General features: G+C 57.4%; 1 protein-coding gene across 7 annotated transcripts in view; it reads right to left on the bottom strand.

Moving 5' to 3' along the window:
* The window catches only part of STIM1 (stromal interaction molecule 1), a 70,027-nt gene that overhangs the window by 9,666 nt on the left and 44,150 nt on the right, over nt 1-16,211 (bottom strand). For 5 of the 7 annotated variants that reach the window (XM_069003603.1, XM_069003688.1, XM_069003761.1 and 2 more), the window contains 6 exons: nt 13,620-13,797; nt 8,913-9,080; nt 7,328-7,428; nt 6,411-6,646; nt 4,369-4,449; nt 1,297-1,363 (listed from right to left, as the gene is read on the bottom strand). In XM_069003603.1, coding sequence (XP_068859704.1) covers nt 1,297-1,363; nt 4,369-4,449; nt 6,411-6,646; nt 7,328-7,428; nt 8,913-9,080; nt 13,620-13,797 — 831 coding nt within the window. The remainder of the gene's footprint in view (nt 1-1,296; nt 1,364-4,368; nt 4,450-6,410; nt 6,647-7,327; nt 7,429-8,912; nt 9,081-13,619; nt 13,798-16,211) is intronic. The other 2 variants (XM_069003821.1, XM_069003866.1) reach the window with 1 other exon arrangement.

Raw genomic sequence — 16,211 nt, 5'->3', positions numbered from 1 at the left:
TGCCATTGGAGAAAGCACGAACAGAGATGGAATGACCTGTCTGGGGCCACAGGCAGCACCTGGCAGGGACAGGATTCCCTGCTCCATCACAGCCCTCCCACCGCCCTGATCGCAGGGGGCCCCACACCCACAGGGACACAACACCTTGGGACTGGCTGCATCCATGACCCCGTGGGACGGGGACGTCCGGGATCTCGCTCGGGTGAAAGCCACCTGAGGAACCTGATCCTGTGCCTGGGACACACAACATTCCTGTCAGGGCCCCCTTGGAGCACCCCGGCAGGATTCCTGCTCCTCCCTATCACCAGCGCACTGAACTGGGACAGCTCCGGGATTTAGGGGTGGAGGATAACCAGTCCCAGGGATGCGCCAGGTCTCCAAAGAGCCAACGGAAAGGGACCAAGCTAAAGCCAACAACAGAAGCTCCAACCCCCTCCTCAGACATTCCTTAGCCAGAATACCCCCATTTCTCATTGCTGCCAGATCAGTCACTCTGAAACACATTCCTGAACTGCTGCTCCAGCACCTCTGAAAACCATCCCAAAATTCTTCCACTGCTACCTCATGGTCCCCACCCATCATGTTCTCTTTGCAATTCATTTGTGAGGAGCCCAAGGAAGCCCAGGCTTCAAATCAGGTCAGGTTTGGTGATCAGTTCTGTTACCTCCTCACATCCCCTTGTTTAGGGAATAACAAGCACCTGGGAATTCTCCTTTGCTCAGCTACAGTGAAACAACAGCACAGCATCTTGGGAATGCCCCACTGAGCTGGTGGGCGTGGGGATGGCCATGGAATCCTCTTTAGAGGCTCCAGCAGCAGGGGAGAGCAGTGGAAGGAACAAACATGGATAAATCATGGAATAAAGGCCCGAAAGAAAAGGGCAGGAGGAATGTGGGAGAAAGAGCACCCGAGCAAGTGTCAGCTCTGAGGCACAGCAGGCAGGAGGCAGCTAGAAAAGAAACAGCAATATACCCAAAGCTCCCAGTGCGACAGCGAACTCCAGAGGTGACATCAGGAGGGGGCAGGTCGGGGATGGAATCCATCTGGAGGAAATAAGAGGTGGTGTGATGGTAATAGATAGGGTGGACATGGCAAGCAGGAGCAGGTGCAGTGGTGGTGGATGAGGAGCAGGAGGTGGAGGAGGTGGAGGCAGGCGATGGGCTGGAGCCGGGCAGGTCGGAGCTGAAGGACTGTCCGGAGGTGAGGCTGTGCATTCGGCGCAGGGACACTCGGCCCGCCCGGAACGGGGCCGCGGGGCCCGGCTCGGGCTGCCCCGGCACGTGACTCTCTACCAACCTCTGCGATCCGTGGCCGTGCTGCGGCTCCACCAGGCGCTGCCGGACTGTGCTGGGCAAGGCCGGAGCTGCAACGAGACACAGCAGAGCGCTGAGGCACAGCCTGGCCCACGGAGCTCCGGCACCGTCCCCATCCCACCGCTCCTGTCCCACTGGCACCATCCCACCATCCCCATCCCACTGCTCCTGTCCCACTGGCACCATCCCACCATCCCCATCCCACCGCTCCTGTCCCACTGGCACCATCCCACCGCTCCTGTCCCACTGGCACCATCCCACCATCCCCATCCCACCGCTCCTGTCCCACTGGCACCATCCCACCGCTCCTGTCCCACTGGCACCATCCCACCATCCCCATCCCACCGCTCCTGTCCCACTGGCACCATCCCACCGCTCCTGTCCCACTGGCACCATCCCACCATCCCCATCCCACCGCTCCTGTCCCACTGGCACCATCCCACCAGCACCACCCCACTGCCCCTGTGCCACCGGCACTGTCCCACCTCGTGCCAGCAGTTAAGGGCTGTTTAATGCAGAAGCAGCTTTAAGCTGATGCTGAACATGCTGGATTAATGCCCAGCCCATGGAAAACTCCAACATTCCTGAGGTAGGTGCCTCTGAACACCTTATTTGAGCATCTTGCTTGATGCAGAGAGCGGCTGTGTGATTCATCCCACCTGTGATTCATCCCACTTGGAGCCACCATCCGGCTCCTGGAGAGCCACTGACTGGGCACTTCCAGGGCACGGGCCATTCCAGCCTCACAGACATCTCATGGCTGCAGTGCTGCTGCCTGGGTGGGACCTTCACAGCCCAAAGCAGAGCCCCAGGTGAGCAGGTCAGTGATGGCACCCAAAGCTCCACTCCCAGAGCTCAGCTCTGCTCCGCTTCCGGCATCGCTGTGCTGGGGCAGCACTGGGAGCATGGAATCATAACAGGGGATTGAGCTGGGAGGGACCCCAAAGGGCATCTCTTCCCACCCCTGCCATGGCAGGGACACCTTCCACTGTCCCAGGTGGCTCCGAGCCCCAATGTCCAACCTGGCTTTGGACACTGCCAGGGATCCAGGGGCAGTTCCCTGGTTGATTGAAAACATTGGGGTCGAGGATATTGGGCAGGAATTGTTCCCTGGGAGGGTGCCCAGAGCAGCTGGGGCTGCCCCTGGATCCCTGGCAGTGCCCAAGGCCAGGCTGGACATTGGTGCTTGGAGCCACCTGGGACAGTGGGAGGTGTCCCTGCCATGGCAGGGCTGGAACGAGATGAGCTGTAAGGTCCTTCCAACCCAGACCTTCTGGGATTCATGCCTGATTCCTGCATGCGTGAACTGGTGACTCTGGCCCCAGAGTGGCCTCACCTGCTCCCAGCCTGTTCCATGACCACTGTGACTGATCAGAGACCCTCCATCTGAAATATTCTCCTCTGGTTGCCAATTCCCCTTGGTTTGGGGAACCACATGGGAATGTCCTTTGGAGCCCCAGCACCAGCTCCTGAACTGCCTTCGAAGCTCCTTGGGATCTCTCGAGCCCCGTGGTCACGCCTGGCTGGAACTGGAGCTCTACAATCCCTGAACAGCTGCCTGTGCCCCACAACTGCCCCCGGGGTCACCCCCAGAGCCTGGGGAGGCCCCTTCACCTGCCCAGAGCCTTGGGAATGCTCCCCTCCATCATGGAAAACGGGATCCCAGGGCTGCAGCCCCATCCTGAGCCAACTAGGCTGGCTTTATCTCATCCCCTTGCTGCCATTCTGTACAAGATGTTCCTCCTTTGGCAGGAGATAAGGTGTTCAGGAGTGTTCAGGACTTCTTATGTGCATAAGAAATTAATGTTCAAATGGGTTAAAAAGATGCAGACAGGAAAGCTCAGAAATGGAGGAGGAGGAGAGCTCCTTTGGGAATGGAAGAACCAGCAATCCCTGCTCTGGAAACTCCCAGCTGGACACACAGGGCTCCTCTGGCAGAATGACTCAGGACTGAAAGATCCACAGGGACATACTTCCAGTGGAAGGAGGAGTAAGGAGTAATTCTGGCAACTTGGCTGCTTCCACACCCCCAAGGTGAATCCCAGTGCTTCCCACTGCTCAGGTTTGCTGCTCCTTGTTTCCTACACTGCCCATCCATGAGCCTGGAATTTTACACCATCCACCTTCTATTGCAAGATTTCATTTTTCAGCTCCAGAGTTGCAATTTCAGTTTGGGAATCTCACTGTGGAGGGTTCCCAGGGACCTGACTGCAGAGTAACTCACTGGGGTGATGGCTTTCTGCTACAGGTTTCTCTTTCCCTTGGGCCATGCTTTTTTCCCTACAGATTCCCCTGGTGTGGATTTTCCTGGTGTTCCACCCCTCATTTACCAACTCAGGACTTCCCACTTCTCTCCTTCTCCAAGACTTATCCTGCAATGAGCTCTGGAGCACAAGGCTGGGGCCTTGCTTCCCAGAGCCACCACTTCCCTCCAGACACACGTTTTACCAACACTCCCCAAATTATCTGCCCGGCATCCCAAGGAAAAGCCCTCCCTACACTAGGCTGGACGCCCTCCTCCTCCCCCATCCCACGACAGCCGGGGCTCGGCTGTGCTGCCAAAGGGAAGGCTTCCAAAGGCAGCCCAGGCCAGCAGGCTGTGTGCCATCCCCATGGCACTGGGGCACCAGGGGACAGGTGTCCCTAAGGGGTGGCACTGCTCGGTTTATTGAAGGACTCTGAGGGAACCTGGCACCAGCAGCACCTGCGGGGAGGGACGGGGCAGCAGGGAAGGAGATGGGATGGGACAGGGAATGCTGTCGCCTCCTCCCGGCCTCACTGGGTCCTTCATCTCCACCTCAGGGATAAAATGGAGTGAGTCCAACTCTCCAGATTCCCTAACTGCACCCAGGAGCACACAGGAGCTGCAGCTGAGATTCTTCTTCATCCCACCAGACTCTTCCCGGGTTAGTACAGGTGGTGATGGCTCAGAGAGGAGAGATACGCTCATTAGTTCCCGTGCCAGAAAGATGGAAAATTGGTGGATGTATTTTAGTCCAGAAAGAGGCCAGAGGGCAGAATAAAAAAATGAAAATATAACTGAAGAGAACCAAACCAGGGTATTTCCAGAGGGACTGATCCTCCGAGGACAGCGAGGAGCGGTCGCTGAACCTGCGCCCGAAAAGCCAGGCTGCATCTGGGGAGGGCAGCCAGGTGGGAACAGGAGAGAAAGAGATGGGATTTACTGGGAGAAGACACGGGTCCTCAGCAACACGTCTGGGCAGGAGAAACTTGGCACTGCTCTCCTGAGGCAGGGTTTGTACACAAAGGACAAAAATCCTACAGGGAAAGGCTCCCTTGCTTTGAGACCTTGAATGCCCAGTGCTTGTTGCAGGGTGCATCACCTGCAGGAGGTGGGTGGGCAGGAGGGTGGGCAGGCTCTCTGCCCAGCTCTGGGGTGATGGAACTGGAAGTGCTCCCTAGAAATGTCGCACTCAAGCGCGAAGAAGCCAAGGCTGAAATCGGGGCCGAAGGCTCACACCTGGCTCAGCTCAGGTCCTCAGGTGTCACCTGGGACTGTCCCAAGTGTCCCTGCCATCAGTGCCCAGCGGGGGCTGTGCCATTATCGGAGCTGTCCATCGTGATTCTGGTGGTGACTGGTAATGATAAAGAGCTGGAGGTCTCCATTCCCCAAGGCTTTAATAGCTCCAAGCCCACCTGATCCCACAAACTCTGGCTCCAGCCCCCGTGTCTGCTGAGCCCCGGAACACGCAGGAACACCCATTCCTCCTGCCCTACCCAAACCCTTCAACTCTGCCTCCCCCTGGCCCCTGCCCTGAGGCCCCCTCAGCACCTGCCCCCAGACCTTCCCAGCACCACAGCCGAGCCCCAGGCCGAGGGGACGTGGCCGTGGCACACAGGGCACCTCCTGCAGCACACGGAGCCAGCCCTGAGACCCTTCTGCTCCTCCCTCCTCCTCCTCCTGCTCCCCTGAACAGCCCTGGCTTGGATTAAATCGTGCAGAGTTGCCCAGAGCAGCTGTGGCTGCCCCATCCCTGGAAGTGTCCAAGGCCAGGGGCTTGGAGCAACGTGGGACAGTGGAAAGTGTCCCTGCCCATGGCAGGGGATAGAACTGGATGAGCTTTAAGGTCCTTCCAACCCAATCCACTCTGTGATTCCATGGAAGAGCCCAGGTCAGGGTGCTGTGCCCTGGCCAGATGCTGCTCCTGTGCCCCCAGATCCCTGTCACTGCTCTTCAGCTCTCCCAGTCTCTGGTGCAATAGCCCGAGAGGGGAAACTATCCGGAAAATGCCCTTTTGAGAGAAGCAAGGCAGGATCCGGGCCAGCTAAAGGCAGGAACAGCAGCCAGGGCTGACTCGCAGCTGCTGCAGAGAAGGTGACAGTGCCACCCAGCCCGGGAGCTCAGCAACTGGGGGGTCACAGGCACAGGGTGATCCATGCTCAGCCCTTCCTCCGTGTGATCTGGGCTCCGTGGAGCAGGGACAGCCACCCGGGGAGCTGATGCTCTTTGTCACCAACACAGAGGGACGGGAGGTCCCTGTGGGTGACTCCAAACCCTGCACAGAGCTGGGGACTGGGGGTTCAGCCTCTGCTCCAGGGAATGTTTAACAGGTCCCTGAGGTTGGCACTGCTGCTCCCACCTGGAATGGTACAGGATGCAGGTCCAGCTGTGCCTCAAGAGGGGGCAGCTTTGAGTCCTTTAAATCCCAGAAAAGTACTCAGGCCAAAGGGACATCAGGATGATCCCTTTTCCTGTCTCACTGCCATGTCTACCTGTGCCTTTGGTTGGGGTTTTTTGGTAAATGCTTAAATTAGTGAGTTGACCAGAACAGCATAGATAGAATGAAATGATAATTAACAGTTTCTAAATTACCAGTTCTGCTGGAATTTACAGGCTCCAAGCAAGCCCAGCAGTGGGGCCTGGCCCATAGGGATGTTCCTGACCCTGACGGACCAACTGTGGCCTCAGGGCACGGAAACCCCCACTTGGATCAATCAATCCCTCCTGATGCAGGTGAACTATGGATCCAGGTCTGCTCTGTGTGACAGCCCCCAACCCCAGCAGGCACAGCCCCCCTTCCCAGAGAGCCCCCAGAGCCCCATTCCCAGGGAGCCCCATTCCCAGGGCTCACGTACATTGGATGGACATGGGTGACACGAGCTCCTCGTCCAGGTCGTCCACGTCGTCAGTCATGATGAAGTGCGAGGGGTTGGGCCGGGGGGTGCCCATCCAGCCGGGGTCGATGTTGAGGGCCGAGGCCAGCGAGTGGATGCCGGGGTTGTTGACGATCTGGAAGCCGCAGAGGAGCTCGATCTGCTGCCAGCGGTGCAGCCGCTCCCGCAGCGCCGCCGTCACCTCGCTCAGCGCTTGCCTGGGGACAGGGACAGACAGGGACAACGGAGGCAATGAAGGGAAAACACCCCCTGAATCACCTGGAATCGAGTCCATGGGGTCAGCTGTGTGTCCTGAAATTTGAGACACTTTTCATTCCAATTCCAGGAATATGGGAATCAAAAAACGCAGCAACAGCTGAAGTACACAGAGATAATAACAAGGGCAGGGATGGATGGGAGATTGGACAGGAATTGTTCCCTGGGAGGGTGGGCAGGCCCTGGCACAGGGTGCCCAGAGCAGCTGGGGCTGCCCCTGGATCCCTGGCAGTGCCCAAGGCCAGGCTGGACATTGGGGCTTGGAGCAGCCTGGGACAGTGGGAGGTGTCCCTGCCATGGCAGGGGTGGCACTGGATGGGCTTTAAAATCCCTCCCAACCCAAACCATTCCATGACAATCCCTTAGCATCCTGCAGCCTCCTGAAACTTTGTTTTGACAGGACTTTTAACTGCTCCACATAACTGTGACCCCTTGTTTCTCACAGGTAAAACTAGAAGGTTATTGATGAAGAGGAGGGAGTCCAAGCCCAGGTCAATGGAGGACAACAGAAGTTCAGCAAAGTGAGCCCCACAGCCCCTGTGCAGGTGAGGACACTCCTGCCTGGGACAGGAGAGGGGTGAGGAGGGAGGCAGGGACAAGGGAGCTGTTGAGCAGACACTCACTTTGCAGTTAAGATTTTATGGTCGACATCGTCCAGAGAGGAACTGTGAGCAACATGGAACGTCCCAAAAAGGGTGTTTCGCTTCTTTTTGATCTTTTCAGCCTGGAATATCAACAGAGAAAGTCACAGGAAGAAGACAACCTGATGTCTCCTCCAGGCCATGAACATCCTGGATGGGCTGAGACAGGAACAGTCCCTGCAACTGCCTGCGCACGTGGGAATAGTGGGAATGGTGGTGTTACTGAGGAATGTTGTTCTCCCTGACGTTGGGGTAAGGAATTCACCAGCAGCAAGTAGCAGGTTGGGGATTTCATGCTCCCTTCTCCCAGTTTCCCAAAAAGCAGAGGGAACTGAACTGAAGAGGCTGAACTTTCAGGGCAGAGTTGGAGTCCCCATCCCTGGAGGGATTTCACAGCCCCGTGGATGTGTCACCTGGGGACATGGGTCAGTGGTGGCCTTGAAGGTCTCTGAGGGTTCCTCCAACCCAAACCATTCCATGATTCCATGACCCAGGTACCTCACACAGTGAATGGCTCTCACACATTGGCTTGTCTCTCCCATGAATGACCACCAAACACAGCCCAGGAATGTCCAAGGGATCTTGGGTTGGGGAAGATTTTTGGTTTGAGGTTGGGTTTGTGTCACTGTATCTAAAATTAAAGTCTCTGCCCACAGCTCTGCCATTCCCAGCTTCAGTGGCATGAACCTGGGACTGGGAAGGCCAAGGATGTGGGTGCAAGAACTGACACAGCCAAAGGAAAACTGCTGGACTGTTAAAATGTTCCAAATAAAAGCAGATTAAGGCAGACAGAGTTTTCCCTCCTGCCAGCTCTGCTGGCTCCATATGGCCACAGAGACGAGGACGTGTCATAACAGCTCCCTGGGCTCATCCCTCAGGGCTGACACACAACATCCCAGATCCCCATGGCTCATCCCTCAGGGCTGGCACACAACATCCCAGATTGGGAATGCGGCAATGATTCATCCACAGATCTCGGGATTCCATTGCCTGGGCACGCTCATCACCTGGAGTGGGATTGTGCTGGAGAGGTGCAAAGCCTCTGCTCACCGAGCACCCAGGGCAGCAGTCCCTGTCCCTGATTCCCAGGGCTCCAGGCTCTGACAATGCCCAGGGCGGGACCTGCCTGCCCCAAGAGCCCATGGGAGCATCATCCTCATGCTCATCCTCAGCCCCTGCTCACACCTCGCTTGTGCTGCACAAGACACAAATTTAAGGCATGAAAAGAGAAACTGCCCTTGAGCTGAGGGAGGGCAGGGCTGGATGGGAGATTGGGCAGGAATTGTTCCCTGGCAGGGTGGGCAGGCCCTGGCACAGGGTGCCCAGAGCAGCTGGGGCTGCCCCTGGATCCCTGGCAGTGCCCAAGGCCAGGCTGGACATTGGGGCTTGGAGTAGTCTGGGACAGTGGGAGGTGTCCCTGCCCATGGAATGAGATTAAGGTTCCTCCCAACCCATTCTGGGATTCCATGATTCCACGAAACAAAGAAGATGCAGAGAATCCAAACTCTCCAGGCTTCACTCCCCAAACCTCCCCACGGACCCAGCATGAGGTCGCTCCACCTCTCACCCCTTCCTTGGCCACCAGCAGCTGCTTCTCTGCGTTCTGCTTCTTGATGTTGTAGTACTGCACCTCCACCTCGTGGGTCAGCTGCAGCCACTTCTGCAGCGCCTCGGGAGCGGCCCAGCTGCAGTGGGACTCCAGCTCCTTCTCCGCATTCTTCAGCGCCATCCGCACCTGGGGAGAACGCCCGGGACACCGTGGAGCGGCTGTGGAGACACAGCCCTCCCGCAGCTCATCCCCCCTCTGCTGCCAGCCCCGCTTCCTGGGCGCTGGGAAATGGGAAAAAACTTCCCAGGCAGCTTCATCTTAGTCCTGGCAGCAGGAAAAGTCCTCTGGAGGAGCGGTGGCACCCTGGGCACTGCGGGAGAGGAGCCACCCACCCGCCAGGCTGCTGCTCCGAGCACCAGAACCACCCACGGACAATTCCTGTCATCTTACAGCTGAGCTCCTTCCTCAAAAATTCCCAGCCAGCATCATGCTGTGCTCCCTCTCGACCCCTCCACATCAGCTCCTCTGCCACGAGCCACAGGAAAACCCTCTGGAGCCGATGGCAGGGTGCACGAGGTTGCTAAAAGGGAATTAGGTTGGCAGTGAGGACGCTCGGGGTTTTTTGCAGCCTCTAGAAACCTCTGCAGAGCTTCCTGCCTGTCTGTAAATCCCACAGATCCTCCTGCGGAGGCAGAATCCCTGACAGGACCGTGCAGGCGATCCCTGTCTCACCACAGCTCCGAGCCAAGCCCAGGGAGCTTGTCAGGAGACGACTTCCACACTGGAGTGAGGGAGAAAAATATTTAGACACAAAACATGTGCTGCTGGTCAGGAAAAGAAACAGCCTGGCTGGATCAGCCATTCCTGGGGTCTCTCCTTCCACCCCAGCCCAGGCTCCTGCGCAGCCTGACATCCCACAGAGATACAGGATTAGAAGGGAGTGGGTGAGAAGCCAGCTGAGGACACTCCGGCCTCACATAAAAGCCTTTAGTGGTGGAGCCCATCAAGAATTAACTCCTCTCTGGCAGTGCCCACCCTGGGGAGAGGCTCTGACAGCCCTGGGGCCTGACAAGCCCTGCAGGAAGGGAACGTGTCCCACCCCGGAGCAGCGGAAGGATGGGAAGCGCAGTCCCGGGACTCGCTCCAGGCATGGGGCCCCTGTGCCAGCCCAGCAGCGCGGAGCGCGGGGGCTGCGGTTTCGCACTGCACAACAGCTCTGCCTCCCACCCAGAGCAGCTCCCGCAGCTTTCCCTGCTCCTGCACACCCCAGCCCACGGCCGCAGCCTTTCCCTCCCAGCGGTGGGCGGACGAGGAGCAGCGTTTCTGTGAGGATTGCTCACACCCGGAGCTCTGCCCTGGATGTGTTCTTTAACTCGGTCGTGTCTCACCGAGCCCAGCCTGGCGGGCTTCAGGGAGCCAGGAGCCCCGGGGTGCAGGCAGAAACTCTGAAATTCCGTATTTTATCGGGAAGGACCGTCCATCCAGGAGCAGCCCCAAGGCACCACGCACAAGAGGTCAAACAGTTCTACCACTTGTGTGTGATTTAGGGTTGTCCAGTGTAAAATTGCCTAAATCAGTCCCAGAGTGCCAAATTCAGAGTCACAGACCTCGGGTTTTTCCTGGCTTTTCCTGTCGGACACCAGCAGCATCCGGTGCTGCTCCCACCTCAGCAGAACTCTGACCATCACCCACAAGCATCTGGGATTTGGGAATATGGAGAAAGAGCGGGTAGGGAATCTGTCACTGGTTGGTTGGGGTAGAGGAGTGCTCATTACACTTACAGGAACAATGTTTTTAGGGAATAGTGGGAAAGGGAAGTGGTGGTGAACAGGCAGAGACCAGTGGCTAAAATGAGTGTCCACAACCCAAACCCTTATGGTTCTGCAGGGAATCCATGCAAACAGGAGTTATTTCATGTGTCTCCATTCTCCTGGGAAGATCTTTAAGATCCCAGTTGCATCACTAAGAGCAACAATTTATAATGAAATTTATAAAAATGTTATACTTTGCCCTGAGGTGAGACCCCCCAGGGTGCTGGGTCCAGCCCTGGGACACCAACATCAGGAGGATGTGGAGCTGCTGGAGCCAGTCCAGAGGAGCCACGGAGCTGCTCCAGGGCTGGAGCCCCTCTGGAGCCAGGCTGGAAGAGCTGGGGGTGCTCACCTGGAGAAGAGAAGGCTCCAGGGAGAGCTCAGAGCCCCTTGCAGGGCCTAAAGGGGCTCCAGGAGAGCTGCAGAGGGACTGGGGACAAGGCATGGAGGGCCAGGAGCCAGGGAATGGCTTCCCAGTGCCAGAGGGCAGGGCTGGATGGGAGATTGGGCAGGAATTGTTCCCTGGGAGGGTGGGCAGGCCCTGGCACAGGGTGCCCAGAGCAGCTGGGGCTGCCCCTGGATCCGTGGCAGTGTCCAAGGCCAGGCTGGACATTGGGGCTTGGAGCAGCCTGGGACAGTGGGAGGTGTCCCTGCCATGGCAGGGGTGGCACTGGATGGGCTTTAAAATCCCTCCCAACCCAAACCAGTCTGGGATTCTATTCCACAACTCTCTCAGTGTTCTCCGGGCCTGTGGCCCCACTGGGGTCATGGTCTGGGGAGGGTGACCCAGTGAGGAGAGAGGGATGGATGAACAGCCTGGGAACAGGACACTTCTCCATCCCATACACCCAACTCCAGCAGGACCATCCAAAACCCCCAGTGTGGCTTTAGTGATAAGAATCAACTGGTGCAGAAGGAGGTCTTGGTTAATATTCCCTGGGAGCAGGGAATATGTTGAACTGGGAAGAGTTGTGGGGTCAGAGGGGGTGACTGGTTAATGTCACGAGTGTCCTCGAGCTGCTGGGACAGTGCTGGGGTTACAGTCACACAGTGTCAGGTGGGACACTCCAGTACTCACCTCCCGACAGACTGAGGAACCACAGAGGCCACGGCAGCTCCAGCTTCCCGGGCTCCTTACAGAGATGGGAATGCAGGGGGAAGTGGAAGGGATGAGAGCTGGGCTGGCTTCCCTGGAGCCAGGAAGGCTGGGGACACCTGAGGCCACCCAGCCCGATCTGGTGGCCCAAAGCACACCGGCCCAAAGTCTGTGTCAGGATGGACATCCCAGGGAAGGGAGCTCAGCGGCCCCGTGGAGAGGCTGGGTGGCCACAGGAGGGAGGCTGGAGAAGAGCACTCCTGGGAATGGGCACCATGGGGCTCAGGGCTGCTGCTGCTCCAGGCAGGAAAGGAATTTGCTGTTTGCACCCCTGCACTGCCCCGGGGCTCCCAGGATACTTGGTCCTGTCTTGCCAGGGGAAACCCTGGACTCCTGCCTTATTTTCTTCCTGGTCCTCCATGGTGGCAACAAAGACTGGACACAGCTGGGAGGATACAGCCATGGCCTTGGGATATCCAAGGAACATGCCCAGCTCATGCAGTTCTGGCTCCCAGTTTGAGTTTAAACTGATCTGTAACTTAGAGTCAGGTGAAACAGGAAGCAGCTACTGGAATTGAGGGTTTGGACTTTCTTGTAGGTGTGGGGAGGTTAAGGTTGGACAATGGGGAAATTTTTTTATGGAAAGGGTTGTCCAGCCCTGGCACAGGCTTCCCAGGGCAGTGCTGGAGTTACATCCCTGGAAGGATTTAACAGGATGTGGCAACTAGGGACACGGTCAGTGGTGGCCTTGGCAGTGCTGGGGATGGCTGGACTTGATGGTCTCAGAGGGCTTTCCCAGCCCAACCCTTACACACCCCTCTGATCCACAAGAAAACATGGGAAGCACAACTGAACTCATGCTAAATCTGTCCTAAAACCATGAATACAAACAAAGACAGACTGAATGGCTTGGAGAGGGAGTCAGAAATCCCAGAGCGTGCAGCTCCAGGACAAGTCCAACCCCTCTACTCCTGCTGGGACCTCACAAGGTGCCAGCACCTGCCCTGTCTGGCAACAGCGACTGGGACGTGTAATGGACACCATGGAAAAGAGACTTGGGGCTTCTCCTCCACCAAGGGGAGTGGGAAACCAAAGGCAGAAGAGCAGCAGCATCAGCGGGTTCAGGGGTGGTGAAGAGCAGTGAGGACTGGAGTTCCTCGGGAGCCAGGGCTGGCACCGGCGCTGGGAAATGTCTTTGTTGGTGACACAGACACAGGGATCCGGGACAGCCCTGGCACATTTGCCACTGACACGGAGCTGGGTGCTGTGGTCACACGCTGGAGGAAGGGATGGGGCATCCAGAGGCACCTGGACAGGCTGGAGAGCTGGGACCGTGCCAGCCTCATGAAGCTCAGCAGGGACAAGGGCAAGGTCCTGCACCTGGCTCAGAGCAATCCCAGCACAGAGGCTGGGGAGGATGGATTGGGAGCAGCCCTGGGGAGAAGGAGCTGGGGATTGGTGGGGAGAAGCTCCCCAGGCCCTGGCCACGAGCACTGGGACCTTAAATCCCTGTGCCCTGGGCTGATCCCCCAGTGCAGGTAGCAGGAAAGGGATTGGGATTGTGCCCCTGTGCTCAGGTGAGAGCAGAGCAGCTGTGGCTGCCCCTGGATCCCTGGCAGTGCCCAAGGCCAGGCTGGACATTGGGGCTTGGAGCAACCTGGGACAGTGGGAGGTGTCCCTGCCATGGCAGGGGTGGCACTGGATGGGCTTTGAGGTCCCTCCCAACGCAGACATCCCGTGTTGCCATGATTTCCCAGAGGGATGGAGCAGCACTGCCCTCAGTCTCTGTGGAGGTGCATCCCCCAGGTGAGCCCTTACCTGCTCCAGCTCCTGCTCCGCGTATTTCTGCCGGCTGAGCTCGTTCTCGGTGCCCTCGCGGAGCTCCCGCAGCCTGTGTGCCTCCTGCTTGGCAATGCTGATCTCGTCCTGCAGCTTCTTCTCCAGGTGCACCTTCTCCACCTCCACAGAGCGGTGCTCCTCCTGCGCCTTCTGCAGCCTGCAGCACACAGAGAGCCAGAGCCAGTGCCGGGCCGGCTCCCCGGACACCGCAGGGAGCCCGGGCACCTGGGTGCCCACCACGGCCTAGCCCTGCTCCTGCCTGTCCATGGGGACGCCAGGGAGAAAGTTCACCTGGCCAGGAAGAAAGGAAATTGTCAACTGCTCAGGGTCAGCTCTGTTCATTCACCAAATACTCAGGATGAATTTTCTTCATTTTCCGAAGCACATCTGGATCTCCTCTAATGAGCCTCAAATTAAGCTGAATTTTTGGTGTTTTCACCAAAGTGAAGACTTTGATAAAACAAAGCAGGGGAAGATCTGCCAGAGCACATCAGACCACCCAGACAGGATGGCTCCATGTTCCCTCCCCAAAATCCTGCAAATTCAGACATGTCTTAATCTTGTCTGGATGTTCCTATTTTTCCTCATGACAGAATTAAATCAGTAGAAATATATGGCAACAACTGAGAAATGGTGGCAACAACGAAACCCTGGATCTCCATGGATCTGTGGGATCTTACATGAGGAGCTGACCTGCACTGGCTCCCAGCAAGGCCCCTGCTGCACGTGGGTTGGGGCAATGCCTGAGTCACTGACTCTTCCAGGTCAGAAGAGACCACTCCCAGCACCAGGAACCAGCAGGTGAGACCACCCCTGCCATGGCAGGGACACCTTCCACTGTCCCAGGCTGCTCCAAGCCTCAATGTCCAGCCTGGCCTTGGACACTGCCAGGGATCCAGGGGCAGCCCCAGCTGCTCTGGGCAACCCGGGAGCTTCCACACAATCAGCTCTTCCATACAACCCATACATCTCCAAAACAGAGCTGCCCACTCCTTTCAGGCATCAGTAGGATGTGCCAAGACTTGATGATCTTTATGAGTCACTTAATGGACTGGAAAGCGTCACTGCTGAAGGATGTTCTCAAAGGTGCTTTGAAGATGAATAAAAGCTGCGGTTTTGTATGAACATTCCCAACTCCTCGGGAGCGTGCCTGAGCTGCTCAGCAAATTCCAGCAGCAGTGGCACTGGAGAGGCATCCCATGCCTTCCAGAGGCCTGTTCAGCACTGAGCTTCACCCAGCCAGCACAGCAGGGTTCTTCAAGCTCTGGAAAAGAAGCCTCTGAGCAGAACTTCAGCACAGCTTCTCCACAAGTCCAGGAGCACTGGGGCTGTCTGGAGGTTCTGCTGTTCCCACGGCAGCTGAGGATCCCAGCTGAACCCCGCTGGGGAAGCATGAGGAAGGGAAGGAATATTTCCCCTCAAGAGGCCTCTCAAGGGCCCCAGTTCACCTTGCAGTCCTTGAGCTCCTGCTTGGTGCCCTGTGTGGAGGACAGGCCCTCCCAAGCTGCTCTGGCTTAAGGCTGTGCCAAGCACAAGCGGTTTTGTGTTTCTTCCTGGGGGGCTTTAGAGCATTAGTTGAACTTCCCAGGAACATCCACTTGTTTACGTGGCTCTGCCCTCGGCAGCAGGGCCAAGGTCACTCCCCACAGGCACATTCCTGGTTCAGAGCTCAGAGGTGAGCCCAGCCGAGCCCTCCTGCCCCGGACGCTGCTGCTCCAGGGGGTGGACACGGAGATGGGATTCCTGCCTCCTCCAGATGCAGAAAAAAGAAATCAAACTTTCATTGGGAGTATTTCCAAGCTGTAACAAAACTCCACGAGGCTGTGTGGAGCCAGCTGTGGATTGCAGCTGGCAGAGGGGAGTGGACTTTGTGCCAGGGGAACGTGCCCAGTGTGGCTCCATCACCCGGGAGCTCCCTCGGGTGCTCGCTCTCCTCAGACCCCAACTGGTTCCATCCCACTGGGGAACAGGAGGAGCCTTTCCAGCAACACTCAGGGGCAGGATGGATCCCTGAAGGCTGTAATGAGCACATAGGCAAGGAATGGGGCTGCAGACCTGGGGATACATCGCACAGATCCCCAAAACCTGGCTACCTGCAGGTCTCCAGGGCAGCCTGACATCCCTGGGATCCTGGTGCTTGCACAGGGCACTCACTGCACCCCTGTGATCGGCCAGGAAGAGCACCTGGGATTGAACCCCCTGTTCAGAGAAGTCACTGGGAATGCAGCCACCAGCTCACAGGGCAGCCTAGCTGAGGTTTATCCTCCCAAACTCCACTGAAACCTCACAGAAAATCGTTCCAGCCTCAGACTATCCTGCTCTGTTATTTGCTAAATCTGCCCTTAAAATATTCCATTGCCAGAGCACCCCATGGGTTTGGCATCACCAGGGCTGAAGGCTCTTCCCTGTCCCAGAAGATCCCCGTGTCTAGAGGGTCTCTTGGAGCACGTCCTCCCATCAGTAGCTTTACTGGAACCATTGCAGTAATTCCTGGGAGCAGAGACCCCATTCCCGAGGCTGCAGGATTTGATCCACATGCCAAAAGCCCAGATATCCCTATTTAATACTTCA

This window comes from Aphelocoma coerulescens, chromosome 1 (genome assembly GCF_041296385.1).
Source record: "Aphelocoma coerulescens isolate FSJ_1873_10779 chromosome 1, UR_Acoe_1.0, whole genome shotgun sequence".
Lineage (NCBI taxonomy): Eukaryota > Metazoa > Chordata > Aves > Passeriformes > Corvidae > Aphelocoma > Aphelocoma coerulescens.
The sequence above is the reverse complement of the archived record's forward strand: the minus strand, read 5'-3'. Positions and strand labels throughout refer to the sequence as shown.